Here is a 21265-nt window from a genome sequence, read left to right as displayed (position 1 = left end):
CCAGTGTTACTTCCTCAGAGAGGAAAGCTTCTTTATTTTTTTTTATTTTTTAATGTCCTGTGTTGGTTGTTATGGCGGTCAGTGAAAGTTGTTTTGATATCATTTTGTAGCCGCTCCTTCAGAGGTATGTGTATGACAATAGGACTTAGTGTTTGTGGTTATTGAAATTTCACACCCAGTATTGGTAAATTATTCTGTTTCATTTGTTCCCAGGGGAGGAAGGGGAACGCACCTTGATAGTGTTTAGGCAAGAAGCCTGCAGGCATACATAACCCGTAGTATTTCATCTGTCTGCACACTAGGTAAGACCTGGGCGGACAACCCCCTGTATTTTGGTTAGCGCGCCAGGTGGTGCTAAAGGTTAGGTTAGAAGTGGGAAGGCAGGTAAGGTAGTAGAGGAGAGGAGATTCTTTCACTTTCTTTGCTTTGGTTCTGTCCAGCCCCTTTTCCCCACATTAAAGTGTTCAGGAATAATAAGTTCCCTGTAAACTGTATTTTTCTGAGCCTCTGTTGTCCTTCCCCGCACCTACAATCACATATGTTTTTCACTCCACGGGGAGTTGAGATGTAGCGGGGTGTTGTGTTCCCTCCTCCAAGGCGTACGTAACAAATACCTTATATACATATGTATCCTTTGTTATGAGACTCAAATTGAGCTCAGGTGCATCCTGTTTCCATTGATCATCCTTGAGATGTTTCTAAAACTTGATTGGAGTCCACCTGTGGTAAATTCAATTGATTGGACATGATTTGGAAAGGCACACACCGGTCTATATAAGGTCCCACAGTTGACAGTGCATGTCAGAGCAAAAACCAAGCCACGAGGTCAAATTAATTGTCTGTAGAGTTCCGAGACAGGATTGTGTCGAGGACACAGATCTGGGGAAGGATACCAAAAAATGTCTACGGCATTTAAGGTCCCGAAGAACACAGTGGCCTCCATCAATCTTAAATGGAAGGAGTTTGGAACCACCAAGACTCTTCCTAGAGCTGGCCGCCGGGCCAAACTGAGCAATCGGGGGAGAAGGGTCTAGGTCAGGAAGGTGACCAAGAACCTGACGGTCACTCTGACAGAGCTCTAGAGTTCCTCTGAGGAGATGGGAAAACCTTCCAGAAGGACAACCATCTCCGCAACACTCCACAAATCAGACCTTTATGGTAGAGTGGCCAGATGGAAGCCACACCTCAGTAAACGGCACATGACAGCCAACTTGGAGTTTGTCAAAAGGCACCTAAAGACTCTCAGACCATGAAAAACAAGATTATCTGGTCTGATGAAACTAAGATTGAACTCTTCGGCCTGAGTGCCAAGCGTCACATCTGGAGGAAACCTGGCACCATCCCTTCGGTGAAGCATGATGCTGTGGGGATGTTTTTCAGTGGCAGGGACTCGGAGACTAATCAGGATCGAGGGAAAGATGAACGGAACAAAGCACAGAGAGATCCTTGATGAAAACCTGCTCAGGACCTCAGACTGGGGCGAAGGTTCACCTTCCAACAGGACAACGACCCTAAGCACACAGCCAAGACAATGCAGGAGTGGCTTCGGGACTTGTCTCTGAATGTCCTTGAGTGGCCCGAGCCAGAGCCCGGACTTGAACCCGATCAAACATCTCTGGAGAGACCTGAAAATAGCTTTGCAGCAATGCTCCCCATCCATCTTGACAGAGCTTGAGAGGATCTGCAGAGAAAAATGGGAGAAACTCCCAAAATACAGGTGTGCCAAGCTTGTAGCGTCATACCCAAGAAGACTCAAGGCTGTAATCGCTGCCAAAGGTGCTTCAACAAAGTACTGAGTAAAGGGTCTGAATACTTATGTAAATGTGATATTTTTTTAATTATATTTTTATTACATTAGCTCACATTTCTAAACCTGTTTTTGCTTTGTCATTATGGTGTATTGTGTGTAGATTGACATTTTGTAGAATAAGGCTGTAACATAACAAAATGTGGAAAAAGTCAAGGGATCTGAATGCTTTCCAAATGCACTGTATGTTATCATTGACTTGAATAGGGATTAGCATTCTACTAATTCTATTTCTGTGGTCCCAGACACACCAGTCGATGGCCGCCTCGCCAGATGTTAGAGGCAGCGGTGGAAAAAGTACCCATTTGCCATACTTGATTAAAAGTAAAGATACCATAATAGAAAACGACTCAAGTGAAAGTCACCCAGTAAAATACTACTTGAGTAACAGTCTAAAAGTATTTGGTTTTTAATATACTTAAGTATAAAAAGTAAAGGTAATCGCTAAAATATACTTAAGTATCAAAAGTAAAAGTATTAATAATTTCATATTCCTTACATTATGCAAACCAGATGGCACAATTTTTTTATTTACAGATAGCCAAGGGCACACTACACCACTCAGACATTAATTTGCAAACAATGCATTTGTGTTTAGTGAGTCCGCCAGATCAGAGGCAGTAGTGATGACCAGGGATGTTCTCTTGATAAGTGTGTGAGTGAGACCATTTTCCTGTCAAAATGTTACGAGTACTTTTGGGTGTCAGGGAAAATGTATGGAGTAAAAAGTACATTATTTTTTTAAAGAATGTAGTAAAGTAAAAGTTGGCAAAAACATAAGTTAAGTACAGATATCCAAAAATGACTTAAGTAGTACTTTCAAGTATTTTTACTTAAGTACTTTACACCACTGGTTAGAGGAAACTCATCTTGTCCCTCTGTCCCCCCTCTACCCATTGGCTCAATTTTGATCAGCCATCAAAGATCCTGATAGGCTGCAACGGAGAGTCGTTCCTGTTGCTAGGATTCTGTTGCTAGGATCGTTGCCATCTCGGGCGGCTCAGCAGGAAACATGTCATGAATCATGGATGGTTGATTTCTCTCTGAGAAGCCTAATCTGTAATGCAGATTAGCCCAAAGCCTGCCTTCTTCCCCCTCCCCCTCTCCCTGCGTGTGAGGGTTCTTTCAAAAAATCCAAGTTGAAATCAGGAGCCTGGCATTTCGCAAAGTCCGTGATTGCCACAGCTGTGACCTGCGGAATACTCAAGTCAATTGATATGCAAAAGGGAAGGTCAAAGTTCATGATCAGTTATTTGTTCAGGAAAGGTATAGGGGACTCACTGTGACCCTGAATGACCTCTGGGATTATTCCTGGTTAAGTGACATGCGCAGCAGACAAGCCAGAGATATAGCCACACCTCCTAGAAGGATAGATTCAGTCAGATCAAACTTTAACCGGCGATAGCCGACACCCGCATAGTTGATGTTTTGTTGGTGTCAGAGGTGAAACTGCGTTGGAGCTGTCATATCAGTGAGCAGCTGCACTTGTAATCATTGTCACGAAACCACACCCTTCCCACTCGTGTTAGAAGTTCAGAACGAGAAAGTGTAGACTATATATAAATAATGACTCTCAAAGTGAAAATCATTAAATGAAGTAATGAGCATTTCTATCAGCGTAATCAAATAATTAGGATTTCTATCAGCTTAATCAAGGTGTAGATTACATTTCACATTCCATTGTTCGAACTTGTAAAGAAGGCTGCATGGGATTCATCTTAATGCCACTCCATGCAGCCAATTGCAATGTCTGCTTTAAGTATAATGCCGGGAGCTGCTTGTGGATTTGAAAGCTCTAACCAAAACATCAGCTATGCGGATGTCGGCTAAAGCGAATCTAATTGAACTGAGGAAAGGTGCCTGAGCTTCAGACTCAGGCCTGGCTTGATGCAGAACCTTCATCCTGACATACTGTAACACATTCTACTGGTCTATTGTAGCTCTCCAAGTTTCACACTGCACACCAGTCTTTGCTTCGCTCTCCCAGAGTAACTTTTGGTACTCATTACTCATACAGTTTACTTCCAGATGCCAGAAAAGCCTTATTCAATATTAATAGTACAGCCAACAAAGCAGTTGCACAGACAGTGGTAGGTTGATATTCTGCTCTGATGTATTGGTGATGAACATTGAGATTGAGCGCAAATACTAAGTACTGTATATGATATGATTTTAGCATCATGAAGAACATCTGGGTGCTGTCTGACAGCAAAAAATGTCTAACCCCAGTTATTGCTCCTTATGATACTGTTTTGTTTAGAAAACTCATGAAACTGCCTCATTAAAATGCACCAAAGATTGTCCATCTTGGTGAAAACGTGTGCTGTGTGACTTAACAATCGCTGTGGGCATTTTTAATATCATGTTATTGAATTGTGCATGGTAAATACAGGTCTGTACTAGGCAGGGATGAACACTGGGTTTATGTCCCAAACGGTACGCTATTCCCTTTATAGTGCACTACTTTACTTCTAAAGCACTACACATCTATATTATATTCTCCCAATGAGTCACGTTCCAGTTGGAGAATATTTTAGCCCTATGAAGTCTGCAGCTGTTCCCTATGGAAAGGTGAACAGTTCAACTGTTCATGTGGAACAGTTGTCTCATACAGTGGAGATTAGCAACAGTGGGTGAGAAGGTCTAAAGTGTTAATCAACTTAAACAGCCGACAGGCATGGGCCTTCTACTATAATGTCACATGCAACGGATGAGCCTGAGGAGTCCCAGATCCCACAGCACGTCCCCAAACAAGATGAGCAGCGGAGAGGTGAGGAAGAGGAGGACAAGGGAGCAGAGAGCTGTGAAGATGAGAAACGACACGAAGCCGAGAGCAACAGCTCGTCCTACAGCGAGTCTTGCAGTCAGTCTGACAGCACACCAGAGAGCAAGAGTGATGAGGACAACGATGACAGTTTCGAGCCCGCCAGTGAAGAGCCATCCCAAGACTCTTCCTTCCCTGATGACACAGGTCCTGCAGCAGAATGATTCACTCAAATAGAGGCTAATGATGACGACCCACCAAACCTTGCCAGTACTCCGGCTGCCTCCCACCTCCTTGGTGGCTACCCTCCTCTGTCCCCAGACACTTCCAGCTCCATCGATGGTACCCGCCTGTGAAAAAGTGTTAAGAAACATCCTGGCTCTTCCCCTCAGGAAGAAGGGACCACAAAAAGACAAAGAAAAGAGATTTAAAAAATCCCTAAATGAGTATCATGAATTCCCGAGTTGACTAGATTAAAAATCTGTTGATGTGCACATAACCCTAATTGCTACTGTAAGTCGCTCTGGATAATATCTCCTGCTCATTCTGTATATCCTGTACTGTTTAGCCCTTTCCTTTCCATCCAATGCCTCTCTAAATGTATTATATAAAATCTTGTTGTATATCTAACGCTAATATGTTATGACACATTTGTTAGCGGTGTCCTTATCGTTAATAATTATGCAAAGGAGGTGGCAATCTTAGTATGCGACCGGTTAAGGTCCCCTCGGAGTGTACCGATTAGATATGTGTTGATAAACTCGCTTATGATGAGTGACAGTGAGCAACGTTGGGGTCACGCTGGTCAGTTCCGCTGCCACTGCTGATGAAAACACACGGAAGCAAAATGCCAGGAGTGTCCCTGATGCAGGATAGGACAGAAATAAAACACTGTAAAACGTGGGTGTTGCGCTTTTTTGCCAGTTAATAACCGGGGAGGTGGGAAGGTGTGTGTGTGTGTGTGTGTGTGTGTGTGTGTGTGTGTGTGTGTGTGTGTGTGTGTGTGTGTGTGTGTGTGTGTGTGTGTGTGTGTGTGTGTGTGTGTGTGTGTGTGTGTGGTGTGTGTGTGTGTGTGTGTGTAATGAGCAGAAATATCCATCATGGTTGAAGGCTTGCCTTTTAATCCCACCAGATACTGTGCTGCTTAGAAACTTATCACCCTCTTTTTTTTGGCTAACTTTTAAAAGTCGAATAACTGTTCCACAAAAAAACTCTTAAACTCTAATTTTACAGCCGTGTCCAAGCTCAGGCGTTAGATTCCAAGGGGGAAACACACATCTGACCTTACATTGACTGGTTAAAACCTGAGACTGAGCTCTGTGTTAGACTTGACTCAAAATATAGTCAAAATGTAAATAAAATGCAAGTCTGTCTCACACCCACCAAAGCCAAGGATTTAATACGTAAAATGTAAAGGTAATTTCCGATTGAGCCGACATATGCAGAGTTTACCGCGAATACAGTCTCTGCTAACACAGGAACATTGCCTTTGGATCGGACTACAACGCAAAATTTCAGCGCTATGGATTGAATCCAGCCCTAAAATGCAAATGGCTCTGTTCCTGTTGAGCCCTTGGTGACAGTGGCTGCGTTTAGACAGGCAGCCCAATTCTGATATTTTTTCCACTAATTTGTGTTTTGACCAATCCGATCAGATCTGAAAAAGCTCTGACGTGAAAAGATCTAATGTGATTGGGCAAAAGACCAATTAGTGAAAGAATATCCGAATTGGGCTGCTTGTGTAAACACAGCCAGTGACACACCTGTGTGCACAGAGCGAGTACATATACTGTAGGCTACATCTCCATTTTTTTCCCCTGTTGCTGATGTGTTCCTCCCCTGACAGCTCTAATAGCTGGGGCTGAGACAAGGCTTGCTGCTGCTATTCGCCATTCCTAAGACCTCAGCATTAGAGACATGCAGATGAGCTACCACGGTCAGCACCAGCGAACCCTACTCAACCATAACATTATGAATATTCCTCAATTATAGGATGTAAAGTACACAGAACTAATCAGTTTAGAAATGACTGTATGGAAACCACAATTATGCATGTTTAAATGCTTATATTCTGAAGGATACACGTTGATTAGAAAATGTATTAATTGTTATTGCTTCCTCCTGCTGTCAATTACCCTCGAGTGTTCCAATGCCAATTGATATCCTGCCATCTCCCATTTGGGAGGATTAGTATGTAAAAAAAAAAGTAATACTTCAATATTACAAAACTAAATAGTCTATAGCTTTTAATGATGACTGGTTTAACTGAAAGTGATTTGTGATTTTAGCATTTCAAGATGACTGTTTGAGCTAGGATGATTCCTCTCGTCTAGTGTCACTGAGATCAATCTGATTAAACTATCAGGAACTTGTTTTCTATAGATATGCATTTTTGTACTTTCACAATGTGGGTACACTGGGCTGTGACAGGTCCTGGTCAAAGAATACTGTGGAGAGGAATAAGTGATATCAAATCGGAAAATGCATCTCTCCGAGCAACAACGTTATAGATTATCCTCAAGTGTATGACTAATTCAGTCCCCAAACAAGCAGCTTAAAAAAAAAACGTTTTCCTGTCATGATAGAGCAGGTCCCCAAGATATAGACCGAGCCTCCTCGGCCCTGAACGTTGAATGGATCTTTACAGTCTCAGACCTTTTCAATTGCACTTAAAACGCTGTTTCAACCCACCCTTTTAATGATTTCACATGCTCTCCTCTCCTCAGGCTCTCAGCCACTACCTCGTTTTAATCACTTCTTGCTCTCAATCCCTTAATAACACACTTGTAAATTCATGGTCTCATTTGTGGCTGGTCTTAGCTAACGCAATACTTCACCAATCAATAGGTCCTTTGTACATTGTCCCATTCCAGATAGCGCGGATGCCATCTGCACAGATAACTGTCTGATAACTCGCGAACACTCATTGGATAGCTAAAAAAAAGGTTGGCTACAATATCATGTCCTAACATTCGAAAATGTTACAAATGTGACATCGTCCACTGAACCCCCTTTAATCGTCAAAAGAGTCAAGAGTTAATCTTACCAAAAACTAGAAACCTGTAGCTAATATTGGTGGGTTTTTTTTTTTCATGAGCAGGTCTTCACTACCTAATTATACATCTACTTAAAGTGTTTTGCGGTGGTATAATCAGTATTTAATGTTTGAAATGTGTACGAAAATTTGATGGCTAACGCGTTAGTGTCTGCTTGCTGGCTAAACCAGTCTCAAATAAATCCATATGAAACGAAAGGCAGGGATGCTAACAACGCAAGTTCACACATGCAATGCTGAATACTCCCTCTAGCTAGCTAGCTAACTAGTGTAGTGAAGATTTAGCTAACGCACAAATGGGTTTTCATGATATCTGTCCTGCAATGATTAGTGCGGAGAGTTCTACAGCACAGCTGACTGCTCTCTGTGACGTTATCCTGTTGGCCAAACGTTACAAACTAGCGAGGCACAGTGCCTGCTGTCAGAGTCAGATACATGCTGATTTCTGAGAACAGTCCTATACAAGGCCGTACAACTTCCTCAACAAGCTGGAAAACTATCTACGGTATGGTCATTCAAAGCGGTTAGCACTAGGCCGCTAGCTGGAGCAAGTTTCCCCAGCTGATCGAGCATGGTTTGCCGTAGTAGCCAGTGCGTCGTAGCTACTGAGAGTGGAGTGATTTTCTGAATTAGGAACTAGTGTTAGGCAGATGAGTAATATCTCGATTTTTAGAGATGAGTTCCATGTCCTACAAGACCGATCGGATGAGGGACGAGCGTTGAGTAGGAGTGATGACTTTGGTCTTCTGTGTATATCCGAGCCCTGCTATTGCTCTTGACTTCATTACTAGGTTGGAGTTAGGGTTCGGCGGTTCGGGGATTGTTTTCTAATTACTGGGAAATGACATGAATCATTTTTTTTTGTTGGGAGGCCCATGGGTGAAATGTCCCCTCCAAATATGATCAAGATGTCTGCAATGTCTTATTTATTTTGTATAATAAACTAAGTTTGGTTGAATTACAAGGTGGAACACTGAATTCCGAAATGTTACTCCATAGAAGCCGCTCCTCCCTTATATAATTCTGTGGGCCTAATGCAGATAGCCAGGCCTCCACCTCCACCCTCTCTCGCTCTCTCCCAACCTGCAACATTTCAGTTGCGTCTCGCGCTCGACACTTGTCTTTCTATCACTGCATGTAAACAACTCACTGAGCTATATCTTTCCGCTCCATAGCAAGCTGCTCTATCTGCAGTGCATGACTGGTGAAGAAATGTAATGTTGAACTAAATATAAAAAAATCTATATATTTCAGAGGTTTTAAAAGGAACAGAAAGGAACGATATAAACCAGTACTTTCTTTACGTTCGATCCGGTTCAGAACTTTATTTAGCTGGTCGGAACAGTGGAACAGAATGAAATAATAATGGTTCTGTTCAGAACGAAACGATTGTAAAATAATCTATTTTCTAACTCCTGGTAGTTAGTATAGGGTTTGATCTGTCAAAATGTTTTAATGCTAATGAGTGGGGCATGGTGGGATTATAAAATGTAATAACCATGTGGTTTTACCTACAGTTGTACACTACTACCTGCTCCTGTAAATGTCAACCCCGATCTGATTACTTTAGTGTGGAGGGCTTTGATCCAGTGTGTGTGTGTGTACGTGTGTGTTTGTGAGACTTGGGGAAATGGCTCTTGCAATTTCGGGTACAATGACCTATTGTGACTTTGTGAGGAGGGGTGTTGGGGCATGGTGAAAACCGATTTGATGGGGTGGGCTGTGGTCTGTTCAGAAACACCAAAACTTTTAAAGTTTCAATCATGTTTTATTAATAGCCTGAGATGTGAATTTAAAATTATGCCAATCATGATTAATTAATTTATAACCAGAGAATTGGGATGATTACAACAAGACCAAACTTGCTTATTTTTTAAATGAGTCCATGTCAAGAAAGGTTACAGGCACATCTTTTCATAAGAGAGACAAGGCTTTTGGCAAGAGTGAATTTCAAGATGCTGGCTTACTTCTAAAAAATATATATATCACCAACCTCATTTCTTGTGATGGATTGTATTATATCATAAATATAATAATATATTTATTTCCACTCACATTGTGTCTGTGTGTGTGTGTGTGTGTGTGTGTGTGTGTGCGTGCGTGCGTGCGTGTGTGTTTGTTTGTGAAGCTTGGTGAAATGGCTCTTGCTATTTGGGATAAAATAACCTATTGTGACTTTGTGGATTTGTGAGGAGGGGTGTTGGGACATGGTAAAAAACGGTTTGCTAGAGTGGGCTGTGATCTGTTCAGAAACCCTAAAACTTTTAAAGTTTCAATTATGATGTGAATAAAAAAATCATACCAATCATGATTAATGAACCAGAGAATTTGGATTATTTCAACAAGACCAAACATGCTTATTTTTTTAAGTGAGTCCATGTCAAGTAAGGTTGTATGTGTCTGTGAGTATGGGAGTGGCCTGTCAGGTGTGGGTGTGGCTCCTTTACCACTGTATGTTGGAATTTCCAAGCCTGTAAGATTGCATGAAGTTGTGAGGGGCAATTTCAAAAAGGTATAATTTGGGTTTGTCAAAGGCCAAATCAGGTATAAATGAAGCCCAGCTAACACTGCAAACTAAACTTATAGCATCTGGCTAGTGGATTTCATCTTGGAGTGGGTTCATTCTTGTTTTTCACAAGAGTAGAAAGAAAACAAAGACAGGTACGGACAGACTTATTTTAAGATACAATTGGCTTCATTTTTCATCATCCAACTTTTTTCAGCTCCTTTTGTGATATCTGGTTGAAAAGTGATTATCTTGGGGAGAGGTAACCACTTATTTATTTTTAAAAAGTAGGTTATTTTTTATGCTTTCTTTTCTAAACCATCTTTCTCAATGTGTGTGTGTGTGTGTGGTGTCTGCCTGTGTGTGTGTGTGTGTGTGTGTGTGTGTGTGTGTGTGTGTATAATTTAAAATAGATGTGTTTTAATTTAAATGGATATGATTGTGATTTAAAAACAGATTTTCTTTTCACTTTTAGAAGTTCTGGTGGAAATGTAATTGATCTTTTCATTTATTATTTTGTATAATATTTTGTTGGGACATTTTGTTGGGATAAAACATTTCCACTCCAGATACAAACATATACGAACAACTTACAGACGCACACAAACAACGAGTGCATCTCATCTGCCCAGACCCGCATGCTCACACCCTCATCCCTAGTGCCTGCATTATTGTTTGCCACTTGGCCTTAAATTGTACCAATTTGTTTTTCTCGGTTACACATGCTATTTCAATATTTCAATAATAAACTTTGAGATTTTACATTTTGTTAATGATGGCGGACTGATTGATTTTTAGCATACGTTTTTTCAAGATGAATGATGAAATATGCAGACAGATGGATGTAATACTTCTAGCCCCGCCAATAACTTTTGGACTTTATAGCATTCCCAGAAAGCATGGATTATTCAGTCATTGTTAGTTTTACACTTAAGATAGGACTCTGCTGTTGTGCTGTAGAATTAGTGCTATATAATACATTTTATACATTAGTTTATACTGCATTAAGTGTACATTTCCGTTATGTAAGTTATTTGCTATTTTCAATGCAGCACCAGGAGAGTTTACAGAAATCTGTAAGTACAGCTACCTTCTGATATTGATTCACTAGTTCATCAAGGGCTAGTTTCTGTGGTTTGAACTTGATTTTATTGTCTTTATAGACCTGTTATCCACAGCTGAGAACCAGGGGCCTTCATAGCATGGGCCAAGTTCAGCTAGCACGGCCATTGTAGTGCCTAGTTAACGTATGCTGTATATATCTGCTGATTCAAATTGTAGCACATAGAGTGACTCTTTCCACTTTGTTCTATGGAAGCACACTGGCTGATGGAGAATGATAAAGTAGTATTTACAGCCACATTCATATATTATTTGGTTTTACCTTCCAACATACAGTGCCTTTGGAAAGTATTTAGACCCCTTGTCTTTTTCCACATTTTGTTATGTTACAGCCTTATTTTGAAATTGATTAAATATGCTATTTTCCTCAGCAATGTACACATAATACCCCATACTGACTAAGTGAAAACAGGTTTTAGGAATTTTTTGCAAATGTATTAAAAATAAATAACATAAATACCTTACTTACATAAATATTCAGACCCTTTGCTATGAGACTCGAAATTGAGCTCATGTGCATCCTGTTTCCATTGATCATCCTTGAGATGTTTCTACAACTTTATTGGAGTCCACCTGTGGTAAATTCAATTGATTGGACATGATTTGGAAAGGCACACACCTGTCTATAAAAGGTCTCACAGTTGACAGTGCATGTCAGAGCAAAAACCAAGCCATGAGGTCAAAGGAATTGTCTGTAGAGCTCCGAGACAGGATTGTGTCAAGGCACAAATTTGGGGAAGGGTACGAAAACATTTCTGCAGCATAGAAGGTCCCCAAGAACACAATGGCCTCCATCATTCCTAAACGGAAGAAGTTTGGAACCAACAAGACTCTTCCTAGAGCTGGCCGCCCGGCCATACTGAGCAATTGGGGAGAAGTGCCTTGGCCAGGGAGGTGACCAAAAACCTGATGGTTACTCCGACAGAGCTCTAGAGTTTCTTTGTGGAGATGGGAGAACTTTCCAGAAGGACAACCATCTCTGCAGCACTCCAACAATCGGGCCATTGTGGTAGAGAGGCCAGATGGAAGCCACTCCTCAATAAAAGGCACATGACAGCCCGCTTGGAGTTTGCCAAAAGGCACCTAAAGACTCTCAGACCATGAGAAACAAGATTCTCTGGTCTGAAGATAAAAATAAAACTATTTGGCCTGAGTGCCAAGGGCCACATCTGGAGGAAACCTGGCACCATCCCTTCAGTGAAGCATGGTGATGGCAGCACCCAAGAAGTCTCGAGGCTGTAATCACTGGCAAAGGTGCTTCAGCAAAGTAAAGAGTAAAGAATTTGAATACTTATGTAAATTATTAGATTATTATGTAGATTATTTGTGGTTGTTATATTTATTTTTAAAAATCTGTTTTTGCTTTGTCATTATGGGGTATTTTGTGTAGACTGAGGGATACATTTAAAAAAAAAAAAATCCAATAAGGAAACCAGTGACCAGTGTCCAAAACACATCAAAGGCTGGTCACCAACGAAAACACATCAAAGGCTGGTCACCAACGAAAACACATCAAAGGCTGGTCACCAGCGAAAACACAACAAAGGCTGGTCACCAGCGAAAACACAACAAAGGCTGGACACCAGCGAAAACACAACAAAGGCTGGACACCAGCGAAAACACAACAAAGACTGGACACCAGCGAAAACACAACAAAGACTGGACACAAGCAAAAACACAACAAAGGCTGGTCACTAGCCTATGTTGGTCTATGCAGTTTTTTTCAGCAGAATGATCAATGAATGTGATAACAAAACAAGCTTAGAAACATATCATTTGTCCATGGAGAGCATCTTGAAATCCCAAGGGTTTGCTGGGAGCTGGCTGGCATGCTTTTCAGGATTTCCAAAGAGAAGGGTCCTGGTGTTGTTGGGAGTGAATGGGGAGCAGATTGCTGAGGCAGTCTCTCATGTCTATCCAAGGCCTTGATACCTTTGATCTCCTTCACAAACAAACAAGCTTTTAAACTAGTTGGCGCTGCTGGGCAATATCTCCCCCGTCTGCTTTATTTTTCTGTCTGCCTGGTAGAAATGCTGATCCTGAGTAAACTGCTCCAAAATGAATAGTTATGCACAAATGGAGTTTACGAAGGTTCAATCAGGAAGGCTGGTCTGAATGCTCATTTAACTTCTTCCAGGAAGCATAACATAACTCACTCTGTTTCCTGTTCTACGGGCAATGTGGGAATGAATACAAACGTTTCATCAGCATAGCATCTTGTTTCTTCTCCTCTTTCCTATTAGCCGTGTGCGGAATGTCATTCACTTATTTACCTTATAGCCTGTAAGCACGGCACAATAATGCACATTCCTCATGCTTGCTGTTAAGCTCTGGGCTCACTCTTGCAATTATCACCTTCCCTCTCTCTCAACCAATGGGCGTAAATCTTAGGATGTATTTCTATGTCAACTTACCCTCGTTCTCCACTTGCTGTTTTCCAGTAAGTTTTTGACAACCATCCAACTCCCCACCACCACCAGCTATATATAATAACCTTAAGGCCTGTCATTGGAACTTTTTTCTCTCAGATCAGAGGGACGGGGGGGGGGGGGGGGGTTTCGATGGCAGCAGCCCCGCAGAGGGCTACCTGCCATTACATCATCTGGCTCCGAGGATCTTCCCTCGGAGACGAGGCCATTCCCCAAACTATTTAATAAAATGTCATATTACATTCCGGTCTTTGTTGTTCATTCTGTTAAGCCTGTACTCGATTCGAAGTGTACGGCAATGACTTGCGAGTAGGAATATCGACGCCCACCATCTTCTGAACAACATTCAGAAACTGAAAAGCACTATGAAAACCTAGGAAGTAAAGGTGATCAGTGCCCTCGGTGCAATAGGATACACAAACCTGATATGAGATTGAAATGAAGACAATCTGATTGTTGTCTCCCGTATAGGCTATGGCTTCCCTTATACCTCAACCATGTACTGAGAAGTTCCCAGACCATTCACGCCTGATATTACCCCCAAAGGATCTCATTGGGTAAAATACTGGGCTGATTCGCTTTCATAGCCTGCCCTCTCTCTCATCTGAAAAATGCGGTAAGAAGACAATCATTTAATCTGTCCAGGGATGGACTTTTCAACCTGCATTTACATAACTATGGTTAACTGTACTGTGACCTTCAATACCTTCTCACAAAGCAACTGTTTTGATTATGCTGTACTAGTCCTAATTGTCAGCCCTAGCTATGGAAACACAATTTCTCCAGTATAACATAAGGGTGTATACACTAGTGTAACAACAGTGTTACAGCTGAAAAGCAGCATTAGGGCTCTATTCAATCCATATCTCTGAAGTTTGAATAGTGCCCTTAATTTCAGGCATGGAATTCAGTCAGTGCACTCACCGGCTCTCTGGTAAACGAAGCCATCTTTTATTTAACTGTTCATCAAATTGTCACACCCTGATCTGGTTCACCTGTCCTTGTGATTGTCTCCACCCCCTCCAGGTGTCGCTTATTTTCCCCAATGTGTATATCTCTGTTTCCTGTCTCTCTGTGCCAGTTTGTCTTGTTTGCCAAGTTAACCATTGTTTTTCCTTGCTCCTATTTTTCCCAGTCTCTGTTTGTTTCTTGTCCTCCTGGTTTCGACCCTTGCCTGTCCTGACTCCATACACGCCTGCCTGACCACTCTGCCTGATCACTCTGCCTGTTCTGACTACCAGCCTGCCTATCCCCTTGTACTGTTTTTGGACTTGGATCTGTTTCTGACCCCTGCCTGGCCTGATCTTGAGACTGCCTATCGTCTGGTACTGTTTGGACTCTGACCTGGTTTATGAACTCTCGCTTGTCCCCAACCTGCCTTTGCCTACTCCCTTTGTTATAATAAATATCGGAGCTCTACAATCTGCCTTCTGTGTCTGCATTTGGGTCTCGCCTTGTGCCCTTATACAAATACCATAAGTACTCCTTTGAATGTTTTCTAAAGAGCTAGTGGAAAAAAATGACAGACAAATCTGTGATCAACCGTTCTATGGTTTATTATCAATCTGATATCATTTTTATTTTCACACAAAATATATGGTTTTCATTGAAGAGTTCAGTAAACATTTTAATAGCACTACAGGGATCCAATCATTTATATTCTATACATCAGGGGTGTCAAACTCATTTTGCCCCAGGGGCTGCATTCGGTTTTCAACGAGATCCAGAGGGCCGCACTGAAAATTGGTTATATTTTAAAAAAAAAATTATAGTCCTCTATCCATCGTTTTTGGAATTTTCTAATCATCCTGACTGTCTAGTTTTCATTTCGGTGTATTATTAGCTAGCTGGACGCAGTCAAGAAACTGTATGAGTGTAGGTCCATTATAATTTCTACAGTTTCGATTTGGTTTTAGTAATTTTAAAGTAAATGAAGTTCATTTCCCCCTCCCCCAAACAAATATTTCCACCCACCCAAACCACCCGCAGGCCAGATGGGACTCCCTCACTGCATATTTGACACCCCGGCTTTGGACTTCACCTGTACACATGTCACAATATTCTGTCAATTAAAAGGACAAAACAAATATAATGAACAATGTCAATATAATTCAGCTTAATCATATCATATTGTTAATAGCTATATTTATCACTCTATTTGTAATCACTATACTTCGGTGACGCTTAAATATTCCCGATATTACATTCATATACATAACAATGTCAAACAAATGAATACAGTCTGCTGCAAGAATGCCTGCACAAGAGAACAACTAAACCTCACTTACCGGCCCTGTTCAAATACTTCAGGAATATATCCTTCCTTCCAACCTTCAGTACAATAATCACATTTATGAATTGGTTGGATTGGTGGAAGTAATAGGACGATAACCTTGCTTACACCGATCCAATCATATACAGATCTGTTACCTCAAGGACGGAAGGATGCAGTTCGAGAGTCGGAAGTCTACATACACTTAGGTTGGAGTCATTAAAACTCGTTTTTTTAACCACTCCACAAATTTCTTGTTAACAAACTATAGTTTTGGCAAGTCGGTTAGGACATCTACTTTGTGCATGACACAAGTAATTTTTCCAACAGTTGTTTACAGACAGATTATTTCACTTATAATTCACTATATTACAATTCCAGTGGGTCAGAAGTTTACATACACTAAGTTGACTGTGCCTTTAAACAGCTAGGAAAATTCCAGACAATTATGTCATGGCCTTAGAAGCTTCTGATAGGCTAATTGACATACTTTGAGTCAATTAGAGGTGTACCTGTGGATGTATTTCAAGGCCTGCCTTCAAACTCAGTGCCTCTTTGCTTGAAATCATGGGAAAATCAAAAGAAATCAGCCAAGACCTCAGAAAAACAATTGTAGACCTCCACAAGTCTGGTTCATCCTTGGGAGCAATTTCCAAACGCTTGAAGGTACCACGTTCATCTGTACAAACAATAATACGCAAGTATGAACACCATGGGACCAGGCAGCCATCATACCGCTCAGGAAGGAGACACGTTCTGTCTCCTAGTGATGAACGTACTTTGTTGTGAAAAGTGCAAATCAATCCCAGAACAACAGCAAAGGACCTTGTGAAGATGCTGGAAGAAACAGGTAGAAAAGTATCTATATCCACAGTAAAACGAGTCCTATATCGACATAACCTGAAAGGCCGCTCAGCAAGGAAGAAGCCACTGCTCCAAAACCGCCATAAAAAAGCCAGACTACGGTTTGCAACTGCACATGGGGACAAAGATCGTACTTTTTGGAGAAATGTCCTCTGGTCTGATGAAACAAAAATAGAACTGTTCAGCCATAATGACCATCGTTATGTTTGGAGGAAAAAGGGGGAGGCTTGCAAGCCTAAGAACACCATCCCAACTGTGAAGCACAGGGGTGGCAGCATCATGTTGTGGGGGTGCTTTGCTGCAGGAGGGACTGGTGCACTTCACAAAATAGATGGCATCATGAGGGAAGAAAATTATGTGGATATATTGAAGCAACATCTAAAGACATCAGTCAGGAAGTTAAAGCTTGGTGGCAAATGGGTCTTCCAAATGGAAAATGACCCCAAGCATACTTCCAAAGTTGTGGCAAAATGGCTTAAGGACAACAAAGTCAAGGTATTGGGGTGGCCATCACAAAGCCCTAACCTCAATCCTATAGACAATTTGTGGGCAGAACTGAAAAAGCTTGTGCGAGCAAGGAAGCCTACAATCCTGACTCAGTTACACCAGCTCTGTCAGGAGGAATGGGCCAAAATTCACCCAACTTATTGTGGGAAGCTTGTAGAAGGCTACCCGAAACGTTTGACCCAAGTTAAACAATTTAAAGGCAATGCTACCAAATACTAATTGAGTGTATGTAAACTTCTGACCCACTGGGAATGTGATGAAAGAAATAAAAGCTGAAATAAGTCATTCTCTCTACTATTATTATGACATTTCACATTCTTGAAATAAAGCGGTGATCCTAACTGACCTAAGACAGGGAATTTTTACTTGGATTAAATGTCAGGAATTGTGAAAAACTGTTTAAATGTATTTGTCTAAGGTGTATGTAAACTCCCAACTTCAACTGTATTTGAACGGGGTCATAGTATCTGGTTTAGAACTTAAATAGTAAAGATCGCTTCGGCATCATTCTCTTAAGCATCTTCTCTATATACAGGACACAGATGTTTGGGCCTTGAATACAATATCATATTCATCACATCAATAACCAAGTATCTGATGCTAAGTTTAACACATTATTCAGATCACAAAGAGAGAGAGCGAACACACGTTATCTTGTCTAGCTATCTGTTAGTGGCACTAAAACATATGTTCGATAACAACTGCAAACAGAATACATCACAGTTAAGAAGACCAGGTCGGTCAAATATCTGGCACAGCATTCATAAGTATACCAAGAGAGAGATTGAGAGAGAGAGAGAATCAGAGGAGAGAGAAAGCAGGAGAAGAGGTATGTGTCCCAAATGGCAACCTATTATAGGCCCTGGTAAAAAAAAAAAAAGTAGTCCGCTCCGTAGGGAATAGGGTGCCATTTGGGACATGGACGAGATGTCAGTCTTGAGTGGGCAGAGGAACGTGTGTTTAGACAGCGAGACATGGCATGGTGCGGTGCGCTGCGGTGTCGAGTTTCACTGTGGAAGTGCTTTTAGGATGGCATTCACCTCCTCCGCCACGGCTGTCAGCGCAAACTCAAACTGCTCCTGTGGACAGAGAGAGCGAGAGAGAACGAGAGAGAGTTGGACAGCGGTGAGTGTAAAGGTATAGGACTGCCAGTGACTCATATCTGAGTGACACTTTTTATAACTACCACTTGTTGAACAATATATTGAAAAAAATATATATACCATTTCATTCCAAATAAAAAAAAAAAAAAGATTTTCAATATTTATGTTTATAGTTTTCAGTATTCATACTAAAGAAATTACTAAAATACTACTCTAATACTATTAAAATACTGTTACAGAGGAAGTGGTAAAGCTTTGTATGACACCAACTTTTGCTTTGTAGCACCTACAGATGAAACATTATGGAGTCTTAAAGAAGGCCTGGGTAACGCCAAAATGTCACAAATGTTCCAACTTCAATTCATTATTTCTTAATTATGCTTCAATATACAAATGTCAAATATATGTCAACAAAGGACCCTTATACGGATAAAATCCCCAAAATCATGGTCTCACTTTGTTTTTGTTTCGTGAGGAATCACCCCATTGCCTTCACTTTATCGTTCTGAACCTCTAAAGTGGGTGGAACGGGTGTGGCTTCATGACAATGACAACAAGAAAAGCCACTCACCGATTTGACAGCTTTAACGCACTTATGCCTCCGACACCTCCAAAACACCAACTATGCGGGTGTCAGCTAGCACGGGTTAAAGCTTGATCTGATTGAATCTAGGCTTAAGTCAACTCTTCTCTCAAGCGTGTGTGCATGTGTATGTGTGTGACTCACTGTGCTCCCTCAGGAGCACAACAGGACCGATCGTTTTTCACCCTGAAGACGCACTGTTTCACATTCCACTCCTCAACTCTCACTCAGGCTTCAGGCGCTAAAATAAACTCACTGAGGAGAGGTAGGCGTTTGCAAGAATCAGACTTCAGATGTGTCAACACAAAACCTGCCACATTTTTGCCCGGAGTAAAATAAAATCTATACTGAGGAGTTCTTTACAACAAGTAATGTCAATACTTTTTTGCTTAGGTTGTTCTTATTTGTATAGGTCTTCATAAAATACCTTTAATAGCGATAGTTAATTAAAACATTTTTTTTTTTTAAAGAAATTCCACAAATCTTTAAGCATTGGAACATATTGATTAAGCTGTCTCGGTAGGCATTATGGTGGCCTAGGAAGAGGGTTTCACATTTCGACCACTGGAGGGAGTTAAACCTCTGTCTTTCCCACAAAGTTAAAGGAGACTTGCTCATGAGCATAGTCAGTATATTATCTATTGGTATGAAAAAAGTGTTCTTTCAACAATGTAAAATCTAACACATCTATATCTAAGACCCAGAACAGCTAATGTTGCATATATTTTACAGCTAAAAGCAGTCCTCTTGATGAACCTGTGAGGCACCATAGTAGCATCAATAATATTGCTAGTTCTCTGCTGTAATTTAATTTGCACTTAGATGTTTTAGTGAAAGGCTTTTAACATTTACGTTTGCCAAAACGAAACCTTTCCTAACAAGCTCCAATCAGATACCTGGGTAACTGGTAAATATGATCCAGCGAAAGCTGCATTAAATCCATTTAATTTACATAAATAAAAACTTCAGGACGTCTCCAGTAAACAACTTTGATAAACGCGATACAGCCTAATTTTGCCCTGATTGCCTTAATTGATATTTCCAGAGCTAAATGCAGCCGTCTTAAACGACACAAAAAGCTTTCGCTGCCCATCATAATTCAGTATTCATAGATGAGCGAGCATGGTCTGTTTAAATACACATATTCTCCAGGGAACCGACTTGCTTGTAATGAGATGTTTCAAACCTCCCCCACTCCCAGGTAAATGAGTAAGATTATTTTTAGTTAAAGGATGAGTAACGTTCAGTTACTGCAGAAGCTAGCAGATGCATTACTTACCCGCAACAGCTGCAAATCCCAATAAAACTACATCACGATTTTGACGTTCCATTTCCGTACTTTGTCTAACAACACTATCATTAATCTAGCAAAGAAGTTGTGGGGTTCAGAGTGCAGTATTTATTTCGTTTCATCACAGACACGCTTTCTAGCAAGTTTCTCACACTGGCTTTAGCTGGGGCCTGCTTGGGCAAGTCCATGGGTTGCCTAGCAACACCTGCCTCAGAGCGGAGGCCATGTTTGCATAGCGTGACAAATTCCCATGATTTGTGAATCGGTTCGGATCGAACAGCTAGTGTGACAGCTAAAATGGCGTTTGAAAAAAAAATACGATTTCAGCTAATAGGGAGAGGTATAAAAATAACGATATTATACTGTAGCATTGACTAATCATAAACTATTTACATATAATATAAACGTGGGTACATTTGTGGACACAATTCCGACTTACTCAACCTTTAAGAGAAGAGGAATGGGAGTTAGGAGGCTACTCTAAATTCTAGAGGCAAGCAAGAATTACATGGATTTATTTATTTTACCTTTATTTTAACACGGAGTCCCATTGAGACCAAGGTCTCTTTCACAAGGGAACCCTGCATACATATTCATTTACAAAATACAATATAATACTAATATATGAAAAATTACAATAGGGGAGACCGGGGTTAGTTGTCTCACGGGTTGGTTGTGTGTAATAACTTTTAAGATCAAAATATGTGAATTCTTTGAAAGAACTCATCCACCTGGTCACTATCAACTCCATTATAACCATATTGTTCGGGGACATTGCCACTATATAACAAATCCCAAGCTCTTTTGTGATGTTGCTATAAAGGCCTCCCTTTCCAGTAAACACAAATATCTTTTTGACCTACGTATCAAAATGTGTTTGGAAAATGTACTGTGGAGAGCGTTGTAAAATGTGGCAATTATTTTTAATGCCACGAGAGGTACCGGATCCAGCCAAATACTGG

General features: G+C 41.0%; 1 protein-coding gene across 3 annotated transcripts in view; it reads right to left on the bottom strand.

Annotated features, from left to right (window-relative positions):
- Positions 1–15218: 15218 nt before the first annotated feature.
- ptprn2 (protein tyrosine phosphatase receptor type N2) overlaps positions 15219–21265 on the bottom strand; it is a 284202-nt gene continuing 278155 nt past the window's right edge. For all 3 annotated transcript variants that reach the window (XM_014180659.3, XM_014180660.3, XM_014180658.3), the window contains one exon: positions 15219–18405. In XM_014180659.3, coding sequence (XP_014036134.1) covers positions 18334–18405 — 72 coding nt within the window. In that variant the 3' untranslated portion in view covers positions 15219–18333. The remainder of the gene's footprint in view (positions 18406–21265) is intronic.

The sequence above is a fragment of the Salmo salar genome, chromosome 29, assembly GCF_965601325.2.
Source record: "Salmo salar chromosome 29, fSalSal1, whole genome shotgun sequence".
Lineage (NCBI taxonomy): Eukaryota > Metazoa > Chordata > Actinopteri > Salmoniformes > Salmonidae > Salmo > Salmo salar.
Note: the sequence above shows the minus strand (reverse complement) of the source record. Positions and strands in the feature narration are given on the sequence as shown.